The 22,789-nt window shown below is 36.1% G+C and overlaps 1 protein-coding gene across 1 annotated transcript in view; it reads right to left on the reverse strand.

Moving 5' to 3' along the window:
- Positions 1-22,146, reverse strand: part of LOC135085311 (segmentation protein cap'n'collar-like) — a 121,394-nt gene extending 99,248 nt beyond the window's left edge. The window contains exons 1-2 of the mRNA XM_063980100.1: positions 21,868-22,146; positions 1,629-3,045 (exon numbers count right to left, since the gene is read on the reverse strand). Coding sequence (XP_063836170.1) covers positions 1,629-2,732 — 1,104 coding nt within the window. The 5' untranslated portion in view covers positions 2,733-3,045; positions 21,868-22,146. The remainder of the gene's footprint in view (positions 1-1,628; positions 3,046-21,867) is intronic.
- Between the last annotated feature and the right edge of the window lie 643 nt (positions 22,147-22,789).

Raw genomic sequence — 22,789 nt, forward strand, 5'->3', positions numbered from 1 at the left:
ATACTTAGTTGTGGTTCGCAACAGAATATTATAATGCCTATTTGGTAGGCCTTAAACAAAAAGCCTGCCTTAGCTGAGAATCGAACTCACGATCTTCTAGTTGGGTGACATGATAGATCATGTTTTGCCACTTGTCTAGGGGGCAGTAGTACTGCAGCATAAACCTTGCTAGACAATTTATTCAGCATACCACTGCGGTGTGTGACTTATTTAAGGATTGACCTAGATCCTCGAAGACCATAGACTATACGGAATAGCATTTCAACCTTGACGCTGGTGTAATGGAGGTTATCAACCAGATGTATAATCTGTGTAATAATTTTACTTGGCGCGAACATTGCCTTTGTTAAATGTTTATATTTACTGGTATTATGTACAACAGTGCAAGTAAATACCGAGGCTTATGTTGTTTGTAATAGATGCTATATTTCAATAACTGTGCAGTTGTACATTAAACTCGATGCTTCCTGATATGTTTTAGTTTTATTGCCTCAATTCACTTTATATATTGCACCAGCAAGCCAGCAACACACATTTGAAAATAGAATAGACTATTAAAAAAAATCGAAATCACAACTTTTTTTAAAATACTCTTCATTCTGGTCTTAAAAACTTAATTAATTTTAAATTACCTGTAAAGTAAGATTTTTGGTTGCATTGTAATTGAAAGAAGTACCTAGTTTGATTGAGTTGACAAAATAGTGACGTCATACAAAATGTATGAGAGTGTCGTTTTGACAGTTTTAAAAAGTACGTCAATTGATTGGTCACGTCTATTAAGAATTTTGGAACGAAAATTCAAATTTTAAAACTTTACTGGCCACTTACAAGTCTTGAGAAAAGAAGTAAAATTAGACAAAACAACATGTTTTTATCGAACTTGATAACGTTGTTCTTTATCCAATTTAGACCATAAACACATAATCATACAAACTATTTTACATACACTATGTATTATTGCGCAGTGGTGCAATCGAAGAGGAAATGCTAAAATACTTTAAGCAAAAGTATGCCTTTGTTCTACATTATTTACTTAATCGCATATTTCTGTCTACCAATGTATAGTATAGTTCTGATCATAAAAACTAAAACCATACACTAAAAAAAAACCTAATTAACGTGTAAAATAATGACATTTGGTCAAAAGCAGTCTTTGTTTTAAACAACAATCTTGTCTCACTAAAATCGTCAGTTGTTCGAAGATTAAAATTTGAATTATGTATTGACCGTCTGAAAAGCCAGTATAATCTCTTTGTTAAGATTACAGATTAAAAAAACTGTATTCGATAACCACAAAAGTTGTGTAGTCTAGTCTACTAGTCCCTAAACGTATGCGTCGAAACTTTCGATTTATACTACGAGTAGAAGTCAAATTAGACGCATTTTAATCAGACAAAACCTATCTATAAAATTTATTGACTAATAATCGGATTTCTTACCGAGTGATAAGGATTTCAATCATCATCATGATTATCACAAGTGAACCGATTAAATATATTGCGCGAAAAACATTGTTGTACTGAGTTATTTTCGTCGAGGGTCAAGGTCACGTGCGACAACAGAACATTAACACTTAATGGTAAATACACAAGGTTTAAAATGGTATAGCAAAGGCATGCAGCACTTACCTCTTGGGTCAGCTCATCCCCAGTATGGTGCCCTTCATCAGGCTCCGACTTGACGTCTTGCATCTCTTTCACCGACACATCCATATCACTCACACCACTCGAACTAGCCGAAGTGAAACTAGTGCTCGCTCTTTCTCTCTTCACATTCAACACCAGCTCATCCTCAAAAATGGGCGCCAATTCGTAGGCCTCTGCATCCAAAGGAGTGTTCTCTAAGAGATATTGTTCTAAATTCTCTTGCTGTTGCTTCACGTCCAAGTATTCCAGATCGTTCCTCAGTTCTTTAACGTCATCGAAGATCTCCTCATAGTCCTGGAGATCCGCCATGTTCTGGTGGAAGACGGAATTGGGCTCTCCCATCTCGAATTTCTCGGCTTTCGCCGTGAAGTAAGGCACGAAATCGTCGATCGCATTGTCATTGTACAGATCCTCGTTGTTTTCCTTCTTGACGACGACGTCCATGAAATCGGACTCGGAGTCCTGGGGCTCCGTTTTGATCTGCATCTCGTTGGGGTTGACTAAGAACTCGTTGACGTCGAAAGAACGGGACGCGATCTCAGCGAAAATGTCAGATTCGGTGTGGTTGGATAGGAAGTCAGCTGAGAGAGTCACAACCGCGTCTGGCTGCTCATTTTCCTGCTGCTCCTCATCAGAGATCTTGACTTCTTGCGCTACGTTCTCGTCGGCGGACACCCCATCGCTCTCCTGGCTCTCGAGCGGCGCTGAGGCCAGCGACGGCGCGACTGTGTCGGTAGCTACGTTATTCAATACATATGTATGAAGGATCGGACCCCGATTATTCCATATCCGTTCATTGTTTTCCAAAGAGTTCGCGTATCGCCCCAGGGAGTTCAGCTCTTCGAACAACTCCCTTTCGTAGTTGATTAGAATGTTGTCCAGCGATTTTGGGTGGACGAACCTCGGTCGGATCAGCGTTCTGGCTTCTTGCTCTAGAGACCAGTCCGACCCGTTGGATATGTTTAGGCCTGTGATCAGCTGCTGAGTTTCTCCCTCCAAATAGTCGCTGGGGTCCGCCTTGAGAAGACTCAGGACTAAAGCCAGCCGCAGCAACTCGTCCCCGTAAAGCTTCTTCAACGCGATCATTTTAAGTCTTATTTAAATCAGTCTGTTGTACTTAATTTATTATACGTTGAGCACTAAAATACTTGAGATCAATTGTGTACTTAATTTTACGAATTCGGCTAAGAGCGAGTCCTTGTTTGGTCTTTATTTCTAAATTTAACCTTGTCGTCGATCCTCCTCTTTCGCTTGACGGGTGGCATTTTGAAGGAACGTCACTTGGGTCCTGAATCACGACAGTTCACTATGGAAGACATTTCTGGCGCGTACATAGTCACTGTTCCACAAAATGTTAAAACTGAAAGTTTTTTGGCAGGTTGCCACATTCACGGGATATCTGTTTTGGGACAAAAGACGTTTAACCTTGAATGCTGCAGTAGTTGAAATTATAACAAGGTTTTGACGACCGTTAGCCTCTGGATCTAAAGCACGACAGTCTGATTTTCAGGTATTAATTCAACAGCAATTAATATTCCGACCTGTTTCTATTGTAGTAAGTTGAAATGGTAATTAATTGCTAGTGTCAACGAATGAATTGTTCTTTGACACAAAAACAATAAAAAATACTTTCGACAAGCGGTAATGGATTATAAACTTTATGGAACTAGCTAGAGATATTATTATGAAGGAAATAGTTTCAAAACAGTTCATTTCCATCTTTAGTTTGAACGCATCTTCGATATCTTCAAAAAATCGGCCAACTTTTTTAATTTGGGGCCTTTATGAATTGAAAGTCTATTAATAATCCATTAAAGTGTTATTTACGTTGTTATCATCACCGTTATTTAAGTTGATTGCGACATAGATAATAAACAACACTCGTTTGTTTTGAACACCTTTCCTTTGTTTTCAAAAAAATACGCGTATTTTCGTTCGAAATTTAAATGAAATTCAAACTTTTACAACATTCAAAATTGGAAATCAAACGTTAGCGTTCCAAGATTAAAATCTTACGCCCGCAAAAAGTTTGAGTCGGACTCAAGTTCGCGTGCACAACGTCTTTGTTTGCGAGTGAGAGCGCGACGTGCGCTCGCATCGGTGTCTCGATTTGAACTGATTCGAATTTCGAACTGCGTCGTTGTAGACGCGTGCTCGATGCACGCGTGCGTTGGCCAGAGACTCATGAACTGTTGTTTTTTGTTTTCCCAAGATAGGGCTGAGAGATTCGTACAAACAAAACGGTATATTGCACAAGTATGAGATTGAATATGAGCCAGACAATAATTCAAATAAACCATGCTCTTTGTCGGCATGATGACACCATATTTAGCTTGTTTTCTGGTTATTTACGGCGATGGCAGAAAGGGCTTCTTAAATAATCTGTTGTTTTTTTGACAAAAAGTTTTTCGAAAAGAAAGGTATTATGCAAATAAAAGTTAAGGCACTTTTGCCAGCCCAATTAACTAGTAGTTTTAGTTCAGAGCTAAAATTAATGTTCTTAGATTTATTATTTTTAGAATCTTAGAAGGGAAATTTATAGGACAAGCTATATCTTTTGAACAGTGCAAAAATAACGTTGTGTGGTGGTTGTAAGGAAGGAATTATTCATACCAAAGGAAGGAATGGACGCCCTCTGCCCCATCTAGGGGTCACAGGACCTTAAGTCAAAGGAAGGAATGACAGTCATATCGATGTCATTTCTTGAGCTGATTCTTCTCAGCACTGGCCCATTTATTCTCCCGAAGCAGTGGTAGGGTGTAAATAATAATGGGACGTGTAAAAGCGCTTCAAAGCCTCTTTGCTAAATGGTTTTTATTACTGATAGTAGTAGATAGACATCGCTGAAGACCCTGACCGACCAATCTTTTCATTTGCGAATGAGACGTTCTTGGATAGGTCAAATTAAACCAGTCGAAAGTAACGAACTTGAGGGTCAAACCACAAAATAGGGGTCGAACGCTCTAAACGTTTTGGCTAATTCGTTATCTAATCTTTTATAGATCGTGTCATCCACGAAGATGCGCCCCACCAATTATTAGTTTCAGGCAGCGCGGGGTGCAGGGAGTTTGATCCGAGCAATCCGAGCGGCATTATTGTAGTGTGTGTGCGTGTGCACTCATGGATGATTCAGCGTGTACCGATAACGCTCAAACATTGTGGGGCGCGTCTTCGTAAAGCCTGGTCCGTGAGCACGTAGAATTTTGTCCAATGACCCCAAGCTACCCATGCTTACGTGCTCACGGACCAGGCTTTAGTAGCTGGGTAGCTACGCCCCTGGAATGAGACGTTCTTGTGTAGGTCAAATTAAACCGGTCGAAAATAAAACCTGAGGGTCGAACGCTCTAGACGTGTTAGCTAATTTGTTATCTATATCGCGTTATTGATACGGTCTTTGTTATGAATGCGGGGTCATTAACTCGAGATAATTATGACGGATTTGACATTGACATTGGAGAAGATGTCTAATTCTACACTAATATTATAAAGAGGAAAGATCTGTTTGTTGTTTTGAATGGAATTGAGTCTGTAACTAACTGGACCGATTTGGAAAATTCTTTCACCGTTAGAATCCTAAATAATTTCTGATAAGTTCTATAGTGGTGATCAATGATCATACCATTGATCATATTAAAACAAACGCAACGTTTTCAATGTATTTATAAATACATTCTTTCTTTTTATATTTTCCTCTTACGTGTACCTACTTTCTGAGGCCAGTTAAACAATGGTTTTTTAAAACCCTACAAATATAATTTTTCTTTACAAACTTTCGTAACTGAAAAAGGGAGTTTTATTGCTAAAGCCATACAAAATTCTTTTTTACGCAACTTTTTGTATGTTTATACCAAGCCACTGAAAAAAAGTATTGCGTTGCGTAGCTTGTACTTGGAACCCTTTTTTGGTAAACAGGCGGTTACGTAAAATTTGAAAAGACAAACATTCGTATAAAAATTGAAAATTCGTAACTAAAATAGTTTTTGTTACTGCTATTAGCTACAAATTATTAAACAGAGCTTGTACTCAGGTGAATAGACATAAATAAATACCTAAAATATACAAGTTGGTACTTTTTATACCTACATACTAAAACTTTAATAATATAAGAAAAAAACACTAAAACTTTGCCTCCAACCCTCATCCAACCGATTTCTGTTTTGGTTCGACCACCAAACCATTCCATATTAGTATTTTTACTGCATTTTTAACATTATCCCATTGAAATAAGACTCAAAATGTTGTTACTACTTTATCAGCCAGATGGTAGTACAGTATCACCATGTAAGGCCACTTGAGTCAGACCCATACGAGGTCTTACTTTTATGGTGCGAGCTAAGATTTATCAAGGTAAGCTCTGTGGCTTCTTATGCCGTTGAGTTAAGGACTACTTTGCAATAAAATTATTGGCTGATGAACTGTAAAAAGGACGGCTGCAAATTGCCTTCGAAAATTAATTTTTCAATCGCACACTTTCATATAACGTGAACGATGCAAACTAAAATAGCACTTTAGAGCAATGAAAAATCCTTTAGTTGTCATAAAACAAACAAAATCTGTGAGATTTTAGTGAAAAAAGACATTGTTTTGATTCATGTTCAATATAAAAAAGTATGTCAATTGATTGAAGGGTTTTAAATCCTTTTGAAGGTTGTGTTGTGTATCTTGTTTTATGTAAAGATACCACTGTAATATTTGCTGTAGACTTCTTAAATTAAAAGAAAATGAGGACGTCTTTAATGAGTGATTTAAGTTGTCGCTTAAAATAAACAAAACCAAAAAATTAAGAAAACAGCCATCTAAAATTAACAGTTGCATTCTTGACTTCCCGCCATAAAAAATATTGCTATAAATGTATTTTTAATTTTTTTTAGTACATGACATCGATAATGATGCAGCCGACAAAATGCAGTCCACCAAAATATTTTTTTCAGTTCTAAATATCAGAAAGGCAAAGCACACAGCTTAAGGTGTGCGCAAAAGAAAATGTATGTACTTCGAAAGGTTGTATGTAGGTGCCATGTATAGTTTACATCAATTCAAAGACATACTTAATATTGTAACATAATAAAATCCCTAAGTAAACTCAATTGAAAGTAGCAAATCTAATTTAATTGAATTCGTCGACGACCTCATAAAGGTAGCAGCAAGTCGACCTCGACGTGTATTGCCAACATCATCAAAAAAGAAGAAGAAAGGTAGCAGGAAGGCGCTGGATGCAGGCCGCTACCAACCGTGCGATGTGGAAGTCATTGGGGGGAGGCCTATGTTCAGCAGTGGACGCCCTTTGGCTGAAATGATGATGATGAAATAAATTGTCAATCATATTTTCAGGGTTTCAATCATCATATTTTTATTTGAGAAAAGTTAAAAATTGCATTCAAAAATCTTATAATTCGTTGAACTTTCTCTTTCTTTTGTTTAAGCGTCATTCATATGACTTAAAGGCCATTTGCCCACTATGGCGTCCATCCAAATATAGTCCACGGCCAGTATAACATCGCACATGGTGTCTTTATGTCAATTGGCGACGAGAGCTCAGCATATTTTGGATGATCTTGAAATGTCGGTGGCTTTTACGACCCATTTCGAATGAGGTGAAAGATTTAGATTCGGCTTATGTGTGACTTTCAGGGTATTTAATAGGCGCTTAAAAAGTCATTAAGTAGGTGTGACTGGTTTAATTTTTTGCAAAAACAAATCCATAGATAAAGATTAAGCTAATGGATAGTATTGGATAGCCATGATGATAGCCGAACGGTGAAGGGATCGGCCTGGCCGACTCGAGAATCGAGGAACGCGGGTTCGAATCCCACGCCGCTCGACTATTGTGGTGAGCCCACTCGTAACACAAGCATATTTAGCTTACCACGAGGGGCTAACGGGACTATTAGTAATTTGTGCAATACAAATTACTAATAATAATTTAAAAAAAAAGCGGGTTTCATGCGCTGCTTCTTCTCAGCACTGACCCATATTACTGTCCTGAAGCAGTGGTAGGGTTGGGACGTGTAAAAGTGCTCTTTGGAAGCCTACTTACATAAATAACTATTTGAAGTATCATTGAAGTTCTAATTTATGTTTTCCGAATTCAAAAGTTTCAATATTTTTGAATTTGGAATTAACTGAACATCTTTTTACTATGATATTGAAGCTATTCGTGCTATTATGAAATTTAAAATTGGAACGTGTGTTATTTTTGTTTCGATCGTTCGTTTCAACCAAATGACGTCCACAGCTGGACAAAATACTCCTCCAAGGTTTTCCACAATGAACGGTCCTGCGCTGGCCGCATCCAGGCTCTTCCCACGACCTTTACCAGATCGTCGGTCCACCTAGTAGTTTTTGTTTATGAATTTATTAATCTGTCCTTTAATAAAAATAGAAAGCAGATTCCGAGTGAAAGTTTATGCGCCTAAATCCATTGTAATGGCGAAAGTTGCGCAGTTTTCGGTTGCGCAGCAGCAAACGTTTTTCGCGATTTCTTTTTAGTATGTTTCACATTAGAATTCTCGTATGTGAGATACGACGTTAGAAACAGACTGCAATGTTATAGCATGCTAATTCTTACCTTTTTTCAAAAACAATGTTGTGCCCTATATCCAGTGCCGAATTAAGAGATCTGGAGGCCTCGGGGCAACGAAGGAGTGAGGACCTCTGGCCCCAAATTCTTTGTAAATAAAATTGATTTTTTTTCCATTGAGTGGTGACGTTGATGAGCTGATGTTTGTAAAAAAGTACATTGCGAGTACACTGAGTATGGACAGCAGTCCCCACATTGTGGCAGTGGCACTTTAGTAGTTGTAATAAATAATAGCTATTTTGGAACAAAATGTTCACAAAATTAAATGCTGTCATTTTGTGACGAGCACGAGGTGGAAATGATGCTTACGCCGGGAGCAACAAACACTGCGTTACCGTGTTTCGGATGTGAGATCTCGGCGATAAGCTTAAGTCTTTGTTCTTTGTTAAGGTTTTGTTCCCCAGTCGATGAAGTACCACCTGATGTCGTGCCCAAAGTGCCCAAGCAACTGCACGCAGGAGGATTTGATGAGTGCTACTGACAACGCCACTCTTGTGGCGGAGTTCTGGGCTGACACTGTGTAGGTTTGTTGTCGACACGAAAAGAAGAAGAATTAAAAATGCTGTCGACCATATGACATAGAGTATGGTGGACTCATAGTTTTACGTAAAAAGGTACTAACAAGTACAACAACCAACCTTGGATCGCGTAATAAAAAACAAAAAATTGTCAAACAAGTCATAAGACTGGCCATTAACATGTACAGTCGTCAAGAGATCGTCCTACCATAATAAAATATGTATAGTTAGTTGAAGAATTTTAAATCTTAAACTTTGCGTAATAAGGTTTACTAATCTAATTTTAAGATTTTTTAACTCTTGGTTTACACATATATGCTGAGGACTGTATGTACACCTTGATCTTAATGATGACGCATTTTGAAAATTACAACATTTACAACGTAGTTTGATGTTATTAAAAATGTTGACGAATAAGCATGACATGAATTGAGAAGATTTGCAATCAATTCTGACTTCTAATTTAGTTGTAAGAAGTATAATTTTTAGTCTGACATGTTGTTCACTGTAAAAAATCATTTAAAGAACACATAAGAATAAAGTTATTTCCTTTTTTCTATAGTTATGAAATGATTCATAAATTGGCCAGTTGTCAAAACCAGTGACGTCACATCGTAGTAATCTGGGGGCACGGCAGTGCCCCCACCAAGTCGAGCAAAAAAGCGGCACGGCCGTACCATCCTTTTCTCGAAGCAATTCAGGCCATTTTCGACCGCCTGTAACTTCGTTGTGGATAAAACTAGAAGGCTGAATTTTCATTAGCTATGCAGGCATTGTAAAGACACGGTATATTTAAAATTTCATTCAATTTGAACCAGTAGTTTAAGAATTATAACGGGTCAAAGTTACTTAATTTTGTCACTCACTGACTCACTGACTGACTCACCGATCATCAAAATTCTAAGGCACTTCTAGCAGACCTAGAAGCTTCAAATTTGGAATATAAGTAGTGTTTGGTGTATGAATCAAGGAAAAACTAAAATATTTGGGGGCACGGTAGTGCAACCGCCAAGTCGAGTAAAATTTTTCAATTTCGGTCCAGTTTTCTAGATACATAACTGCTGTCTACAAAATACAAAAAGAAATGAGATATAAATATATTGACTTGGCCATCGCATGAAAACACGTGTAAATTAAATTATTTAGTGCGATGGCCAAGTCAATAATTTATGTAAAACGTTAAAGATTTCCTGGCCTGGACTTGGTATTACATGGATCTCACAACTTTTTACCGTAGAACAACTGAGTTGCGAGACTTGGTTTTTTTGACAAGTATTGTTTTTGATGGGATTTCTCTTACATCGCTTAGATGTGAGTTTTTTGATTGGTGGTGGTGTGGTCACTACAGTAATCAATCACCATACTGATTTAGGATTAAACTTTTGAGAACTAGGTAATGTATTTTTTATATTTACCAGTAAGTATAAATGTATACAGATTGTCATTCCTCTTTTTGTTCTTCATTCAATGATCAAAATTCAAAGAAAAGGCGTTCCAAATTCAAAATTTCAAATGCGCCCGTTCCATTCTTCCATTCCACGCTATCACGTCAGTATTCATGCATTAATCACGAATAACTTAGAACACAAAGATATTCTCTTGCGTATCTAATCATTACGTAGATTATTCGGTTTTGGTTTTACAGCCTCTGTCACTGGCCGCTAGAGTTCACCTTGAACTCGGTCGCCGCCGAAAAAGTTAGCGGGCTGACGTAAAATGTGGCGGGAAAACGCGATTTGGTTCTTTATAATTTGAATTTAAATATTCGTAAGCGCTTGCGTTCCATTACAAGCTTATGTGTGACGCCCGTTTTCACAATGTGCTATGAGGTCTCACAGTGCGCGTGGACGCACAGGGTGACACGCGAACAAATCACAGAGCTCTATTCAACGCTGCGCGCGCTGTGCATTAGATTTGCTGCTTCACTTAAGCAAGCATCGTTTGTGAATAAGGACGTGAAATATTTTGCAGGCGACCGGCGAACTTCGTACCACCTATGTTCATCATCAGAAATAATGTAGAATTCTAATGATGACAGAATTTAATAATGTCCTAAAGCTAAGGTTTATTCACACTCCTTGTGAACAAACTGCACAATATTATTTTTATCTTTGTGATTAAGAACGTCTGTCCATACTGTAAATACGAAACACAGATATAGATATAGGGGTCATTCCATAAAAATGTGTCAACTCTTAGTCCCCGCCACATTCCACTTAGTATAATTTAATAATATTTTATTTCAAAATTGTTAAATTATAGCTCTAAATGTGTTTTATTTATCGCCCAAATATATTTTTAAGAACTATTTTTAAACAATCTTAAATCTCTTATAAATGACCCAAAACGTCATTCCCTAGGCATGTCCGTACTCCGAAAGTTTGTGTTTCGGCACCCATATTTATAGAAATATGAACTTAATCCTTTAGTTTAATTAACGAATTATCTATTTAATCATACATTACACCAAATTCTGTTAATATTTTGCGGTTTCATTAAACAATAATTTGATTTTCATAGATTGAAAAAGTGTCCACAAATTTTATCGTCATTCCCTCGCCACGCATTGATTTTATAATTTTACGCTTTAATATGTTTATAGACTGAATGACACTTAGTTCAATTTAAAGTACGATACGAAGTTATCCTCAGACGATACTGGCTTTGTGGCAGCCGTTTTTTGAATTAGTGTAAACGCGCCTGTTGTAGCGAAAACATTGTGTTGATCCAGTCACTTCGTCAGTTCCTAGTTTAGTAGCTTTATGGATTATAATAGGAAATTGTATATAATTTAATAGTATTTACGTGTGGTTTTTCGGCCATTTTCGGCACATCGTATTAATCATCTTATAATATAAAGTTAATATTCATTTGTGTTAAGTTTTATTCCAAATCGTCAGTCCCTAGACCATCAGGCCCTAGCTTTTAGTGGTGCTTGGGACTAACGTAAATAGCAGGGAATGACGTTTATTATGTAGCGATAATAACAAAACAACTGAAAAATTTATATTAACTGATCTATAAATGTAAGGTCATAAGTTTTATACTTTATTAAAAGTCATATAGGAGTAATGTAGTATGAAAAAATAGAAAATTATAATTTCTCCTAAAATAAAGAATAAAGTGACTGGCCCTTTTAGATATAACATAATTAATAAATAAACTATAATTTACACTAATAAAGTATTCAAAAACATTTTAAAAATCTTTAGGACAAAATGACGTCGAAAATATACAGATTTTTGTGGAATGACCCATAGATATCTATATCTGTGATACGAAAGTAAAGCAAAGGACACAGTCTGCATTTATTCAGATGACTAATAATAAAATATTTTAAAATAAGCATAATGTTTGTTATTTTTCTTGAACGCGTCATCAGTCAGTTTTGCAATTAGGAAATTGCTGATAAACTGCTTTTTCGTGGCATATTACGATTACTTAGGCCGAGTTGCATCACCTTAACTTTAACCCCAATATAACTACTGGTTTAACCGGTGTTTTTGTATGGGGCCAATAAAAACCCAACCAATGAAGTTCAAGTTTGTCCCGGGGGAGAGTTAAACTGTCATTGGACCCGAAACGAAATTAATCAGAAGAACATAGGATTCAGATTAGCAATTTCAGACTTGCTAAAAGAATTTTGTCATCAAAGCATAAAGTCAGCATTTTGGTGAGGTTTATTGCGCATTATGTAGAAATAGGTTTTTTATGGCTATGCTATGCCTCTTGTCAGTGTCGAAGAAATAGGTTTTAAGAAAGAACGTGCTTATTATACATTGTTGAAGATGTAAAACTTCATTTTGAGCAAGACCGCTTTGGGGTAGTTCGTTTCAATCGATTGACCCACATCCACCATTCGTCAATGTTCTACAAAAGTCAATACAGTTAGATTCACCCAGTTACAACAACCTCGTGGGCGCCATTTTTGCTAAGGACATCCACTCGGTGTCCTAACGACTATGGTAATCAGGTGATGCGATTTTCAACTTTATTCTCTGAAGAATAACGGCTACGGGTCAGAGAGACCATAAACGGGGATGGCGTGTTCTTGGCCAGAATGGAGTTCCATTTTTGAAACATGCTGTGATTTGTGGTCTGTGATTATTATGTTTACACTGATCTATTAACCCTTTAACTGGCGTAGATAAATTAATTTAATGGCTATTTGTACGATTTTTTCAGAAAAAAGTTGCCTCATTTTCTTCATTCAAAGTTTATAAATAAGTAAATTAGATAATCATTCTCATAAAACTCATTTCATTTTTGCAAGTAGGCTTTAAAAAAGCACTTTTATACGTCCAAGTAAATCCTACCACTGCTTCGGGACAATAAATGGGCCAGTGCTATGAAGAAGCAGCACAAGACAGTCACTATTTCTAGACTATTCAGTGAGTTGAATTTGAAAATACCACCAATCCTTGAAGTAACGTCAAACGTGATTCCCATTCGAACTCTATGGAGAAACAACGATTTGACAGCACATAAAAAGTATCTCAATGAGGGCTATCGTTTTAGCGCTCACCAGTGGCGCCACTGTAGAGTAAGGTCCTGTCACTTGCTAGTAGCGAAGACAGTGGCACCAACTGGTAAGCGCTAAAGTGGTAGGAGGACTATCGCATTTGCACTCATCAAGATGGCGCCACTGTAGAGTAAGGTCCTGTCAATCGCCAGGGGTGCCAACTGTTAAGTATAAAAACGATAGCCCTCATTGACCGATCTTGTCCCCCTATTCCTATTTCAAAACTGTAAACCCCCCACGACATACACGTGCGTAAACGGAAGAAAATAGAGGTCGCATCATTTCCTTGTAGCAAAAATAGCTTTAAGCATTCACGAACTGCATCTCCTGCAATTAAATACACTACTGTACTCTTGCGTCCGTATTCACAAACATGGATGAGGACTCACAGCGCGTGGACGCACAGGGTGACACACGAACCAATCACAGAGCTCTATTCAACGCTGTGGGTTCGATTTGCTACTCCTATGTTCTTCTGATTAATTTCGTTGCGGGTCCAATTACGGTCAACTTTTCCGGGACAAACTTGGCTTTCACTGGTTGGGTTATTGGCGATCAAGCTGTAGATCCTGGCTACACAGGAGTTGCAGCGGTGGGAATAGTCCCGTATATCCCTGCATTTTATAGTGGTTTATGTACACCCGGTGACATTGAATCTTTTTTTAGTCGGGGAGGGGACATCTCGTATTTACAAATACTACCAACCGGTCATTATGGAAATCATTGGGGGAGGCCTATGTTCAGCAGTGGACGTTCTGTGGCTGAAATGATGATGATGAAGTGTACAAAGACTTTTGGGTTTGATTGGAGACCATAGATCCTTCCAGCTATTACAGGAGGTCTCGTTTTTATCAATTTTGGACCACTTTTAATGTCTTTTTGGTACCTTTTTTATCCACAAAGAGAAAGCCCTTGGCCTGTATCTCACCTGATGGTAAGTGACGATCAGGCCGAAGGTGGAAGCGAGCTTCACCCGGAATCCTCAACCACGGAGGAACTGGCTATCTTACCTCTAACTGCCGGAACACAACAATGTTGTTAACATTGTTATGTCGACAGACTTAGGTAAGATGGTGGTAGCTAGCCAGGCGGACTTAGAACAAGCCCTACCACCAACCAAAGGTAGGTTAGGTACCTACTGCTTTTCTCTAAATTAGTCTGACCTGTAAATTTCCACTTTTCAGAATTAGCTCACACGTTAACCTTAGCGTCCATTCAGTACCACAATTAATTTCTGTGTCATCATATATTTTATACAATGCTTTGTATTTATCACAAGGCCCTTGCAAGGTTGCTCCATTTTACCGCTTTCGTTGCTTATATTTAGTTTTGATGATGTTGTTAATTTTATTCGGACATGGCAACGTGTGGAAGAATTATATTGCCAAGATTTTCGCAATGCATCAGTGATATTTTTGTTGGAAATTTGCATTTATTACAAGGACATAAGATGCCAGGATGTTTATCTTAATGGTTTTGTAAGCAATTACCTCAAAAACTAAGAAATCCTAATGGATTTTGATCATATCTTCTTTAAGATTCAATAATTATTTTACACCGCCTGAAGAATTGCTAAACTTAGATGGCTATGGACGTGGGTGACACTTATTAGAACTGATGAGCGTTGCGGCAAAAAAGTTCTCAAGCGACTACAGCCCGGAAGGCCCACTCGGTGGACTGACGATTTGGTAAAGGGCCTGGATACGGGCAGCGCAAGTCCAATCGCTGCAGAAATCCTTGGAGGAAGCCTTTGTCAGCAGTTACCGAGTTTCTTGCGTTGCTTCTTCTCAGCACTGGCCCATTCATTGTCCCGAAGCAGGGCAGTGGTAGGATATCGCTTTTTAAAAGCCTAGTTGCAAAAAATAAATAGTGGATGTCCTTTGGTTTAAAATCGAGAGATCAAAACATCCTTATTAATGTCCAAGCATTCATTATACCTCCTTAATCATCATATTAACTGCACATCTACCAAAACACATTAATGTCAACAGCATAGGTCGTTACTCTTCATCCTACACAAGTTTTGAAGATCATTGACGTGTACCAATGTCAAGGGCGGGTAGATCAAGAACTCTGATCTCACCTTATAATAGAGGATATAAACAATTCTTTTCTGGAATTACCCACATAATTAAGCCATTTCTCAATGTTATTTAACCAGCTGACATTAGCAGAACTATGTTCTTCTGATTAATTTCGCTGCGGGTCCAAATGACAGAACTTTCCCCCGGGACAAACTTGACCTTCACTGGTTGGGTTATTGGCGGTCAAGCTGTAGATCCGGTGCAGTCCTGTTGTCCCCCCTTCTTGGCCCCCCTGGGGGAGCCAACAGGATTTCGAAATCCTGTTGTCCCCCCTGGCTAGGGGAGACAACAGGACTAGATTTTTAATCAATGATTTGAGGACTGTTGTCCCCCCTGGCAAAAATTATTTAAGAGCCATAAATTTTTATAGCATAATTTATGAAAAACTGAAGTATTTGACTGAATACCAAATTGCCAAACTGAATACCTAAACGTTTGTCAAGTAGGTAATAATTACAATTTTGATAGGTATTTGGTATTGGTGCCGGCCGGTATTAACTAACACCTACAAACTTGAAATTTGGCAGGTAGGTTCCTTATAGGGTGTAAACATCCACTAAGAACGGAATTTATTTATTAAAGGATAGAAAATTATGTAGGATTACATTTTAAATCACTGTCACTGAGCAAGTAATTTGTTGAATATTATGATTAATTTAAAATTATTCAGTTTTAGCATCCTACCTACTATTGTTGTAAGTAAATGCGGAAGTTTGTGAGTATTGATACTCTTTCACGTAAAAACTACTAAACGGATTTTTACTTACACTTGATAAACTTTACAGTAGATAATATTTTTTATACATGAGAATAGCATAATAGAGGTATTTAGCTTTTGCCTACGGCTTTGCCCGCGTAAAATTTTGTCTGTCACAGAAAAAATATAGAGCGCATCACTGTTTCAAAAAACTGTCCAACGACTTTTCCCAGGACTCAAAACTATCTAAATATCAAACTCGGTTCAATGGTTTAGGTGTGAATTCGTAACAAACAGACAGATAAAGTTACTTTCGCATTTGTAATATTATTTAGTAGGGATAATTCATAACGATCTGTTAAAAGCAAGTAAAGCAGATTTTGAAATAGTCTGAAATAGTACCGGTACCAAATGTTAATTATTATTTAACATACGTTTAGGTATTCAGTTTGGCGATTTGGCATTAATTCAGGTACTCCAGTCTTTCTTTAAAAAAATTTAAATAATTTTTGCCAGGGGGGACAACAGTCCTCAAATCATTGATTAAAAATCTAGTCCTGTTGTCTCCCCTAGCCAGGGGGGACAACAGGATTTCGAAATCCTGTTGGCTCCCCCAGGGGGGCCAAGCAGGGGGGACAACAGGACTGCACCATCCTGACTACACAGGAGTTGCAGCGGTGGGAACGAGGAGGGAATAGTCTCGTTTTATACGCAGAATGTTATTCTACCACAATCATTAAAGATGATGTGATCGTTCACTTACGTACAGTGCACCTATCAGACCAATCATTTTAGTGTAAAATAGCACTTAATACAAATAACTAATGACGCAGTGGTTGATTGTACATAACCATCGACAAAATTCGAGATGATTCAACCGCGAAGGTAGGTCGATGCCCCTTTTTTGTTTGTATTCGTCGCACGGTGGATCGAGCCCATACAAGGTGTTGGACATGGTGCTTTAAATGCAACTACTTAAAACAAGATTGATTTGCATATAAGTTGAAAGATGAGACTTCATTCTATCAAATATCATTAATATCAAGTCATGATCTACTATCATAGCTATGTGGTGCGACCGTAAAGTGAACAAAGTCAAAATCATGGATTTTCTGACTTCTGTTTGTATTGTCAATATATCCAATTTCGTTCACTGGTTTTATGTTAGTACTTAATAATGTATTAGTTTATACCTTTATCTTAATCTGTGTGTTAAAATGAGTGCCTAAAAAACTTCTAGCTTGGCTATTTTGACGTAATTTTAAAAGGTATTTTTTTAAATGAAAACTGCGTGTTTTAGTTGACATCTTGGGCGATCTTTAACAAACCATGAATGAGAGATGATAGATGACAATGTGGGCGATATTATTACTCAGTTTTTGGACCCTTGTTCATCCATGTTTTCGAGAAAATCACAAAAAACTAAATAAAAGCGCCTCATTTTTCCGCATAGCAAAATGAACTTAGGTAAAATTCGTTACACTAAAATAATGTCAGGTAAACCAAAGATGTTTATTTTGGTTTATGAGTTATTTATCGTGTGCAATTCAGTAAAAAATACTCATTAAAATGGAAAACCTCAAGGCAAATAGAGATTTGTATGCATTATTAAAAACCACGATGAAAGATCGCGCTAGTTCTTTAGCTAGGATACTAGAGCTGTTTTCCCATACACTCTCTTCAGATAAACAGAGGTAAGTACTAACGTAGTTAATACTTTATGAACATAAAGAAATACTATAAAACAGACATAGTAAAAAAATCACACTGTCATCATCTCAAAAGATTGTCGTCGTTGAATTTAGTACATACCATACATACATTTTGTATGTATTTTTTTCTTAATTTATGATTGTGTTAGGTAGGTACTAAGTTACACATTTTATTTATCAGATAACTATCGAAAAAAATCAATAATTTCATTGACACTGTTTGTCGCAAGAAGAAGCAGTGTCATTATAATGAGAACCAGTTTTTAGCTACAAACGTATATTGGCGTATATAAACGTATAATCTGTTGATTGGAGTCAGTTTTGTAGTCCGCCAAGTTCCTATAAAATTGCATTAGTATGTATCTAACAGCTAACAAAATATAAAATCAAGCTCGACAAAATCGAACAAAGTGATTGTGTGCAATGAAAAATCAGGCGTTTACAAAAAAAATTCTTTCATAATTTTAACACTTGATGAGAATAAATTTAGAGTATTGTTAGATTATGTATCTAACAGTTAACAGAATATGAAATCAAGCTCGACAAAATCGAACAAACTGATTGTGTGCAATGAAAAATCAGGCGTTTACAAAAATATTTCTTTAAAAATTTTAACACTTAATGAGAATAAATTTAGAGTATTGTAAGATTATGTTACTCTTTAAATATGGAAATAGACCAAAATGAGTGAGTATTTGCTTTTCATTGAACAATGAATACAAGTTTTTCATCACTATATTTTAAGAATTTTTTTCACTTATATTAATTGCCATCTAATAAGTAAAACCTATCACATTAGAAAGATAAACTTATCAACCTTACACTGTAAAAATTTGAAGTTACTACGTTGACGCAATCTCATTTTATTTTAAAAACACTGAGTAAGGAAGCGATGTCCAACGCTTTGTATGGGCTCGATCCAGTGTGCGTCGTTACCATATTAGCGAAGGCGACGATATTTACAGCTTGAATGTTCCATCTTTTGTTTTTCTTTACTCATTTATGACGGTTAAAATAATGATACTGATTTCTACGCAAGATGTTGGAAAAAAATGGAAGTAAAGCCTCAACACAAATTACTTCTTATTATACTGTGAAAGTGCCCTGGAAAGGGCCTAAGTACTGAATAAATATTTTAGGCCACCTTTCCACAATATTAATACTTATTCTTATTCTTATTGTCCTCAGCTGGCACCTTTTTGAAGGTACTTCTTCGAAAAGCTTCCATTAAATGGTTTGGACTGTCGCTCGACTGTGCCAGTTGATCCCACTCCCATTATTTAGCTTAGCAGGAAGATGAATATTTTTCTTCTATTCTAAAATGCATTGTAGGAACTCTAGAAATTAACCTACTATGGTACCTGTGTATTTAGCAAATGCAGGTTTCGAGTTCGATTTCTAAGCATTAAGTATTCTTTGTCGAAGGTGAATTTGGTATTGATTAGTGAGGAACAGCCTTAGCGATACCTTATTTATACAATAGAACAACGAATCGATTTCGTTACAAAAATGTAAACTATTCGATTTCGATTGCAATGTCTACAGGGAATACTAAATTCGTTAATCAAATAGACTACGCAAAGGACTACAAACGCGTGCATTACTTTGTAAAAAAAAAAAGAAGATTTATTCATCAAGTTTAAAAATATACGTAAATTTTCTTGAGTGTATTCGCAAATTATCGCTAAGATATTTAACAAAAACAATGCTTTAAGAATGCAGTTGCTTTAATGCATTAGTATTTAACTTTATTTATAACGCAATGAGTCAAAAAACCTTTACGAGTTCGCCAAGAGTTTACAAGAAAACGGCTTAATTAAAAAAATGTCGCCAAAAGAAAAAAACTTCAAAGTTTTTCGCGCGAAAACTGTTTTTTCTTTTCATTATTTTTGGCTATTACATCAACTGCCAGTTACCAGAGAGTATCGACCTCATCTGACCGATCGCCTTGACAAGGACGTTCTATTCGCATTTAAAAATAAAAATGCGTCCATATATTTTTTTACGCGCTAGAAAACTACGAGCTGGCCGGTGAGAAAACATAAACAGAAAACAGACTAAAAAGGTCAAAACAAAGAGTTTTCAATGATCTCTGTGTGACCTCATGCAGACTTGTGGGGTGGGGTTCGTCTGGCGTGATCTAATACCAGCGGTTGCGAATTCCAAACCCGTAAAGGGCAAATGTTTGTTTAATTAGCTAGCACATACACAATACACATACCTATTTTATACTTTAGCGACATTTTTCCGAAATCACAAACTAGGGATGTCAGGGCCACACAATAGATGACTGCATGTGAAAATAAATTGGCAAAACGGTTTTATGTCACCTTTAAAAAAAAAAATGTTTTGTTTAATGTCATATGGCATCGTTTGGTTTGCATACAGCCAGTATCACAGTAAATTAATTTGAAAAATTTTACGCTTTTTTCCTTTATAACTTGTAACGGTTTTGTCTCTAGCTACAACTAAACTTCATTCTACACTTTTTCACGAAAAAATAATTTTCTTTTTCACGTTAAAACCCATGATTTTAAGCAGTCTCGCACGATAAAAATAGATCTGCTATACTACTATTATTTTTAGACTTTCTAACGCACTAGACGCCAGCTTGAGTGCATAGAAATAACTCACTCTCGCTGCAAATGCATTATAATGTTGCAAGGGTGGAACACGTGTTTGTCATTAAAATATATCTTTGTTTATGGTGTATTTTTCTTTATTATCAGCGAGTGGTATCGAAAATAGACTTATCTATGTATGTTTTTAAAGTTTGTTTGATAAAATAATTAAAGAATTACTGAATGAATGTATAAAACAGTTCAGTATGAATCTACAATCAAGAACCTGGAATCTTTCCAGCAAGTGATTGGTGTGAATAACGAAATTAAACCAATTGCAGGCCTGATGGCTCGTTAAAGTGTAAATCTTGAGTCTAAATTGATAAAAATAAGATAAAGTGAGAATTTTTTTTAAAACAGTTATTTAAAATTAATAAATTAAGGAGTTTGTTACCGACTTATAAATTTATTTTAAATACTTTGAGACCAGCATTTAAATTGTGAAGTTAATAGCATACACAATCGATTATCTGAATGTTGAATCAATCTTTTTACTGCTTTTTAAGAACGCAAGCTGTGGGTTTGAATGTTGCTAAGCTGAGCATTATAACTAAAATAATCATGTTTGTGTCTATAAAAATAAATGATAACAATAGGTAACTTTCGCATTTTTAAACAAAAGTATAGCATAAGTTTATGCAGTATAACTGTAAATCTTTAAGTATAATAATCTGGTACCCATAGTACAAGCTTTGCTTAGTTTGGGACTAGAGGCAGAGTGTAAAAAATGTCGAAGGAAATTTATTTATTTTATCTAGTGGTCAAAGTACAAGCTCTGCAAACTTTGGGGCTAAATAAGGTGGTAGGTAGTGGAAATAAACCACAAATGTTTAACAAGGCATTATTTTCCTTAAGTATTAATAGACAACACAGCTAGTCATACTCTATGAGTATAAAAAAATGATTTTTTTATTCAAAGATTGATTTATTTCAAAACCTAGATAAAGGTTTATAAAAATACTTTTTAATAAAGAAAGAAGGCAAAATTCTTGGTAAAATAATAATTTATGTTAGTTCATACATTGTCTTGTAATAAGAATCTTATAAGATTGCTGAAAACAACAAAAAACACCACAATGACAAATTATCTACCTACAAACAACATTAATCTGTCTGTAGACAATCAGAAAAGTCAATACACTATTGTAAATAAATGACTGCCCTTACGAGTTACTATCATTACGTGTTGAACACTAATAACATTCAACATCTGATGTGATAAGAAATTGATTAGATAACCTTGCTTTGTTTTATTTAAATTCAATCAATAATATTTAAAAAAATAAATATTGAGTTAAAAAAGCAAAAAAAAAACATTTCCAAAAGGGGCGTGCCGTTGTTTTTTTTTAAAGCAAAGGTAATAAACCTCATAAATCCAGATTAAAAAGGTAGGTAGTCCTAACTGAAAAGAGGTTAGGTCCGTCAAAACTTGTTATTAAAATAACAAAGTTAATGCATTATTTCGACTGCTGCAGCATTAGGCTTACGTTCCGCTCCGTTACACCACAATAACGGAAGATTTTACCACTAAAACAAGTTAAATCACTGGTAAAACTGATGTTTTTTTAGTTGCAATACCGCACATAAAAGTTAGCACTTTGGGGCACAATATCACTGCAAGATCCAACCGGTAACACGGTTTATTCACATTTAGAACTGCTGACAAAACACTAAAGTTGTTTTTTCACTAATTTAAGGCGAAATAATCAAAACAAGAACACCTCGATAGTAAATTCTGTTTGTGACTGACTTCCGATCGAACAAACTACACTCATCAAAAGAAACACGTCATCATGACACTTTGAGTGAGATAACGCTATACGGTAGAGCGAGACAAAGCTCACTGATTGCCAGCGTAAGAGTGGTTAAAATTAACAATAATTAATTTTAATAATCCTTATTTAACATGAGCAACGTAGAAACAGACGGTATTTATAGTAATAAGAAATATCTAATTTAAAAATGGAATTTCCACTGATTTGAGTACAGCGCCATCTATTGTTGAGTAGCAATATTACATTGCAAATGAAACATGCTTGCCATCTCGTGATAATTATTTTTATCCTAGCTTTTCTACTCGTCACTAGATGACGTTTTAGACGTTTTTGCTTTCAAAAAGTTACTTTTTCGAAAAAATAAAGCATAAATTATTTCTTATAAATTAAAAAAACACGGATTGACAAAAACCTTTTCATTAGTTTTCATGTTTATTTTACATAGAATAAATAATTGCATCACAGTTACGCAATGCTTAATAATTATTCTATTCTTATCATTTCGTTGTCTCGAGTCATTACTGTAGGTAGCTACCTACTCACTTACTATGTGAGTAAAACCTACCAATAAATGCCATCTTTTATCATTTCATATCTAACCATTTACATTCGTACGTGTAGATTTGTGGTGAAG

The sequence above is a fragment of the Ostrinia nubilalis genome, chromosome 28 (genome assembly GCF_963855985.1).
Source record: "Ostrinia nubilalis chromosome 28, ilOstNubi1.1, whole genome shotgun sequence".
Classification (NCBI taxonomy): domain Eukaryota; kingdom Metazoa; phylum Arthropoda; class Insecta; order Lepidoptera; family Crambidae; genus Ostrinia; species Ostrinia nubilalis.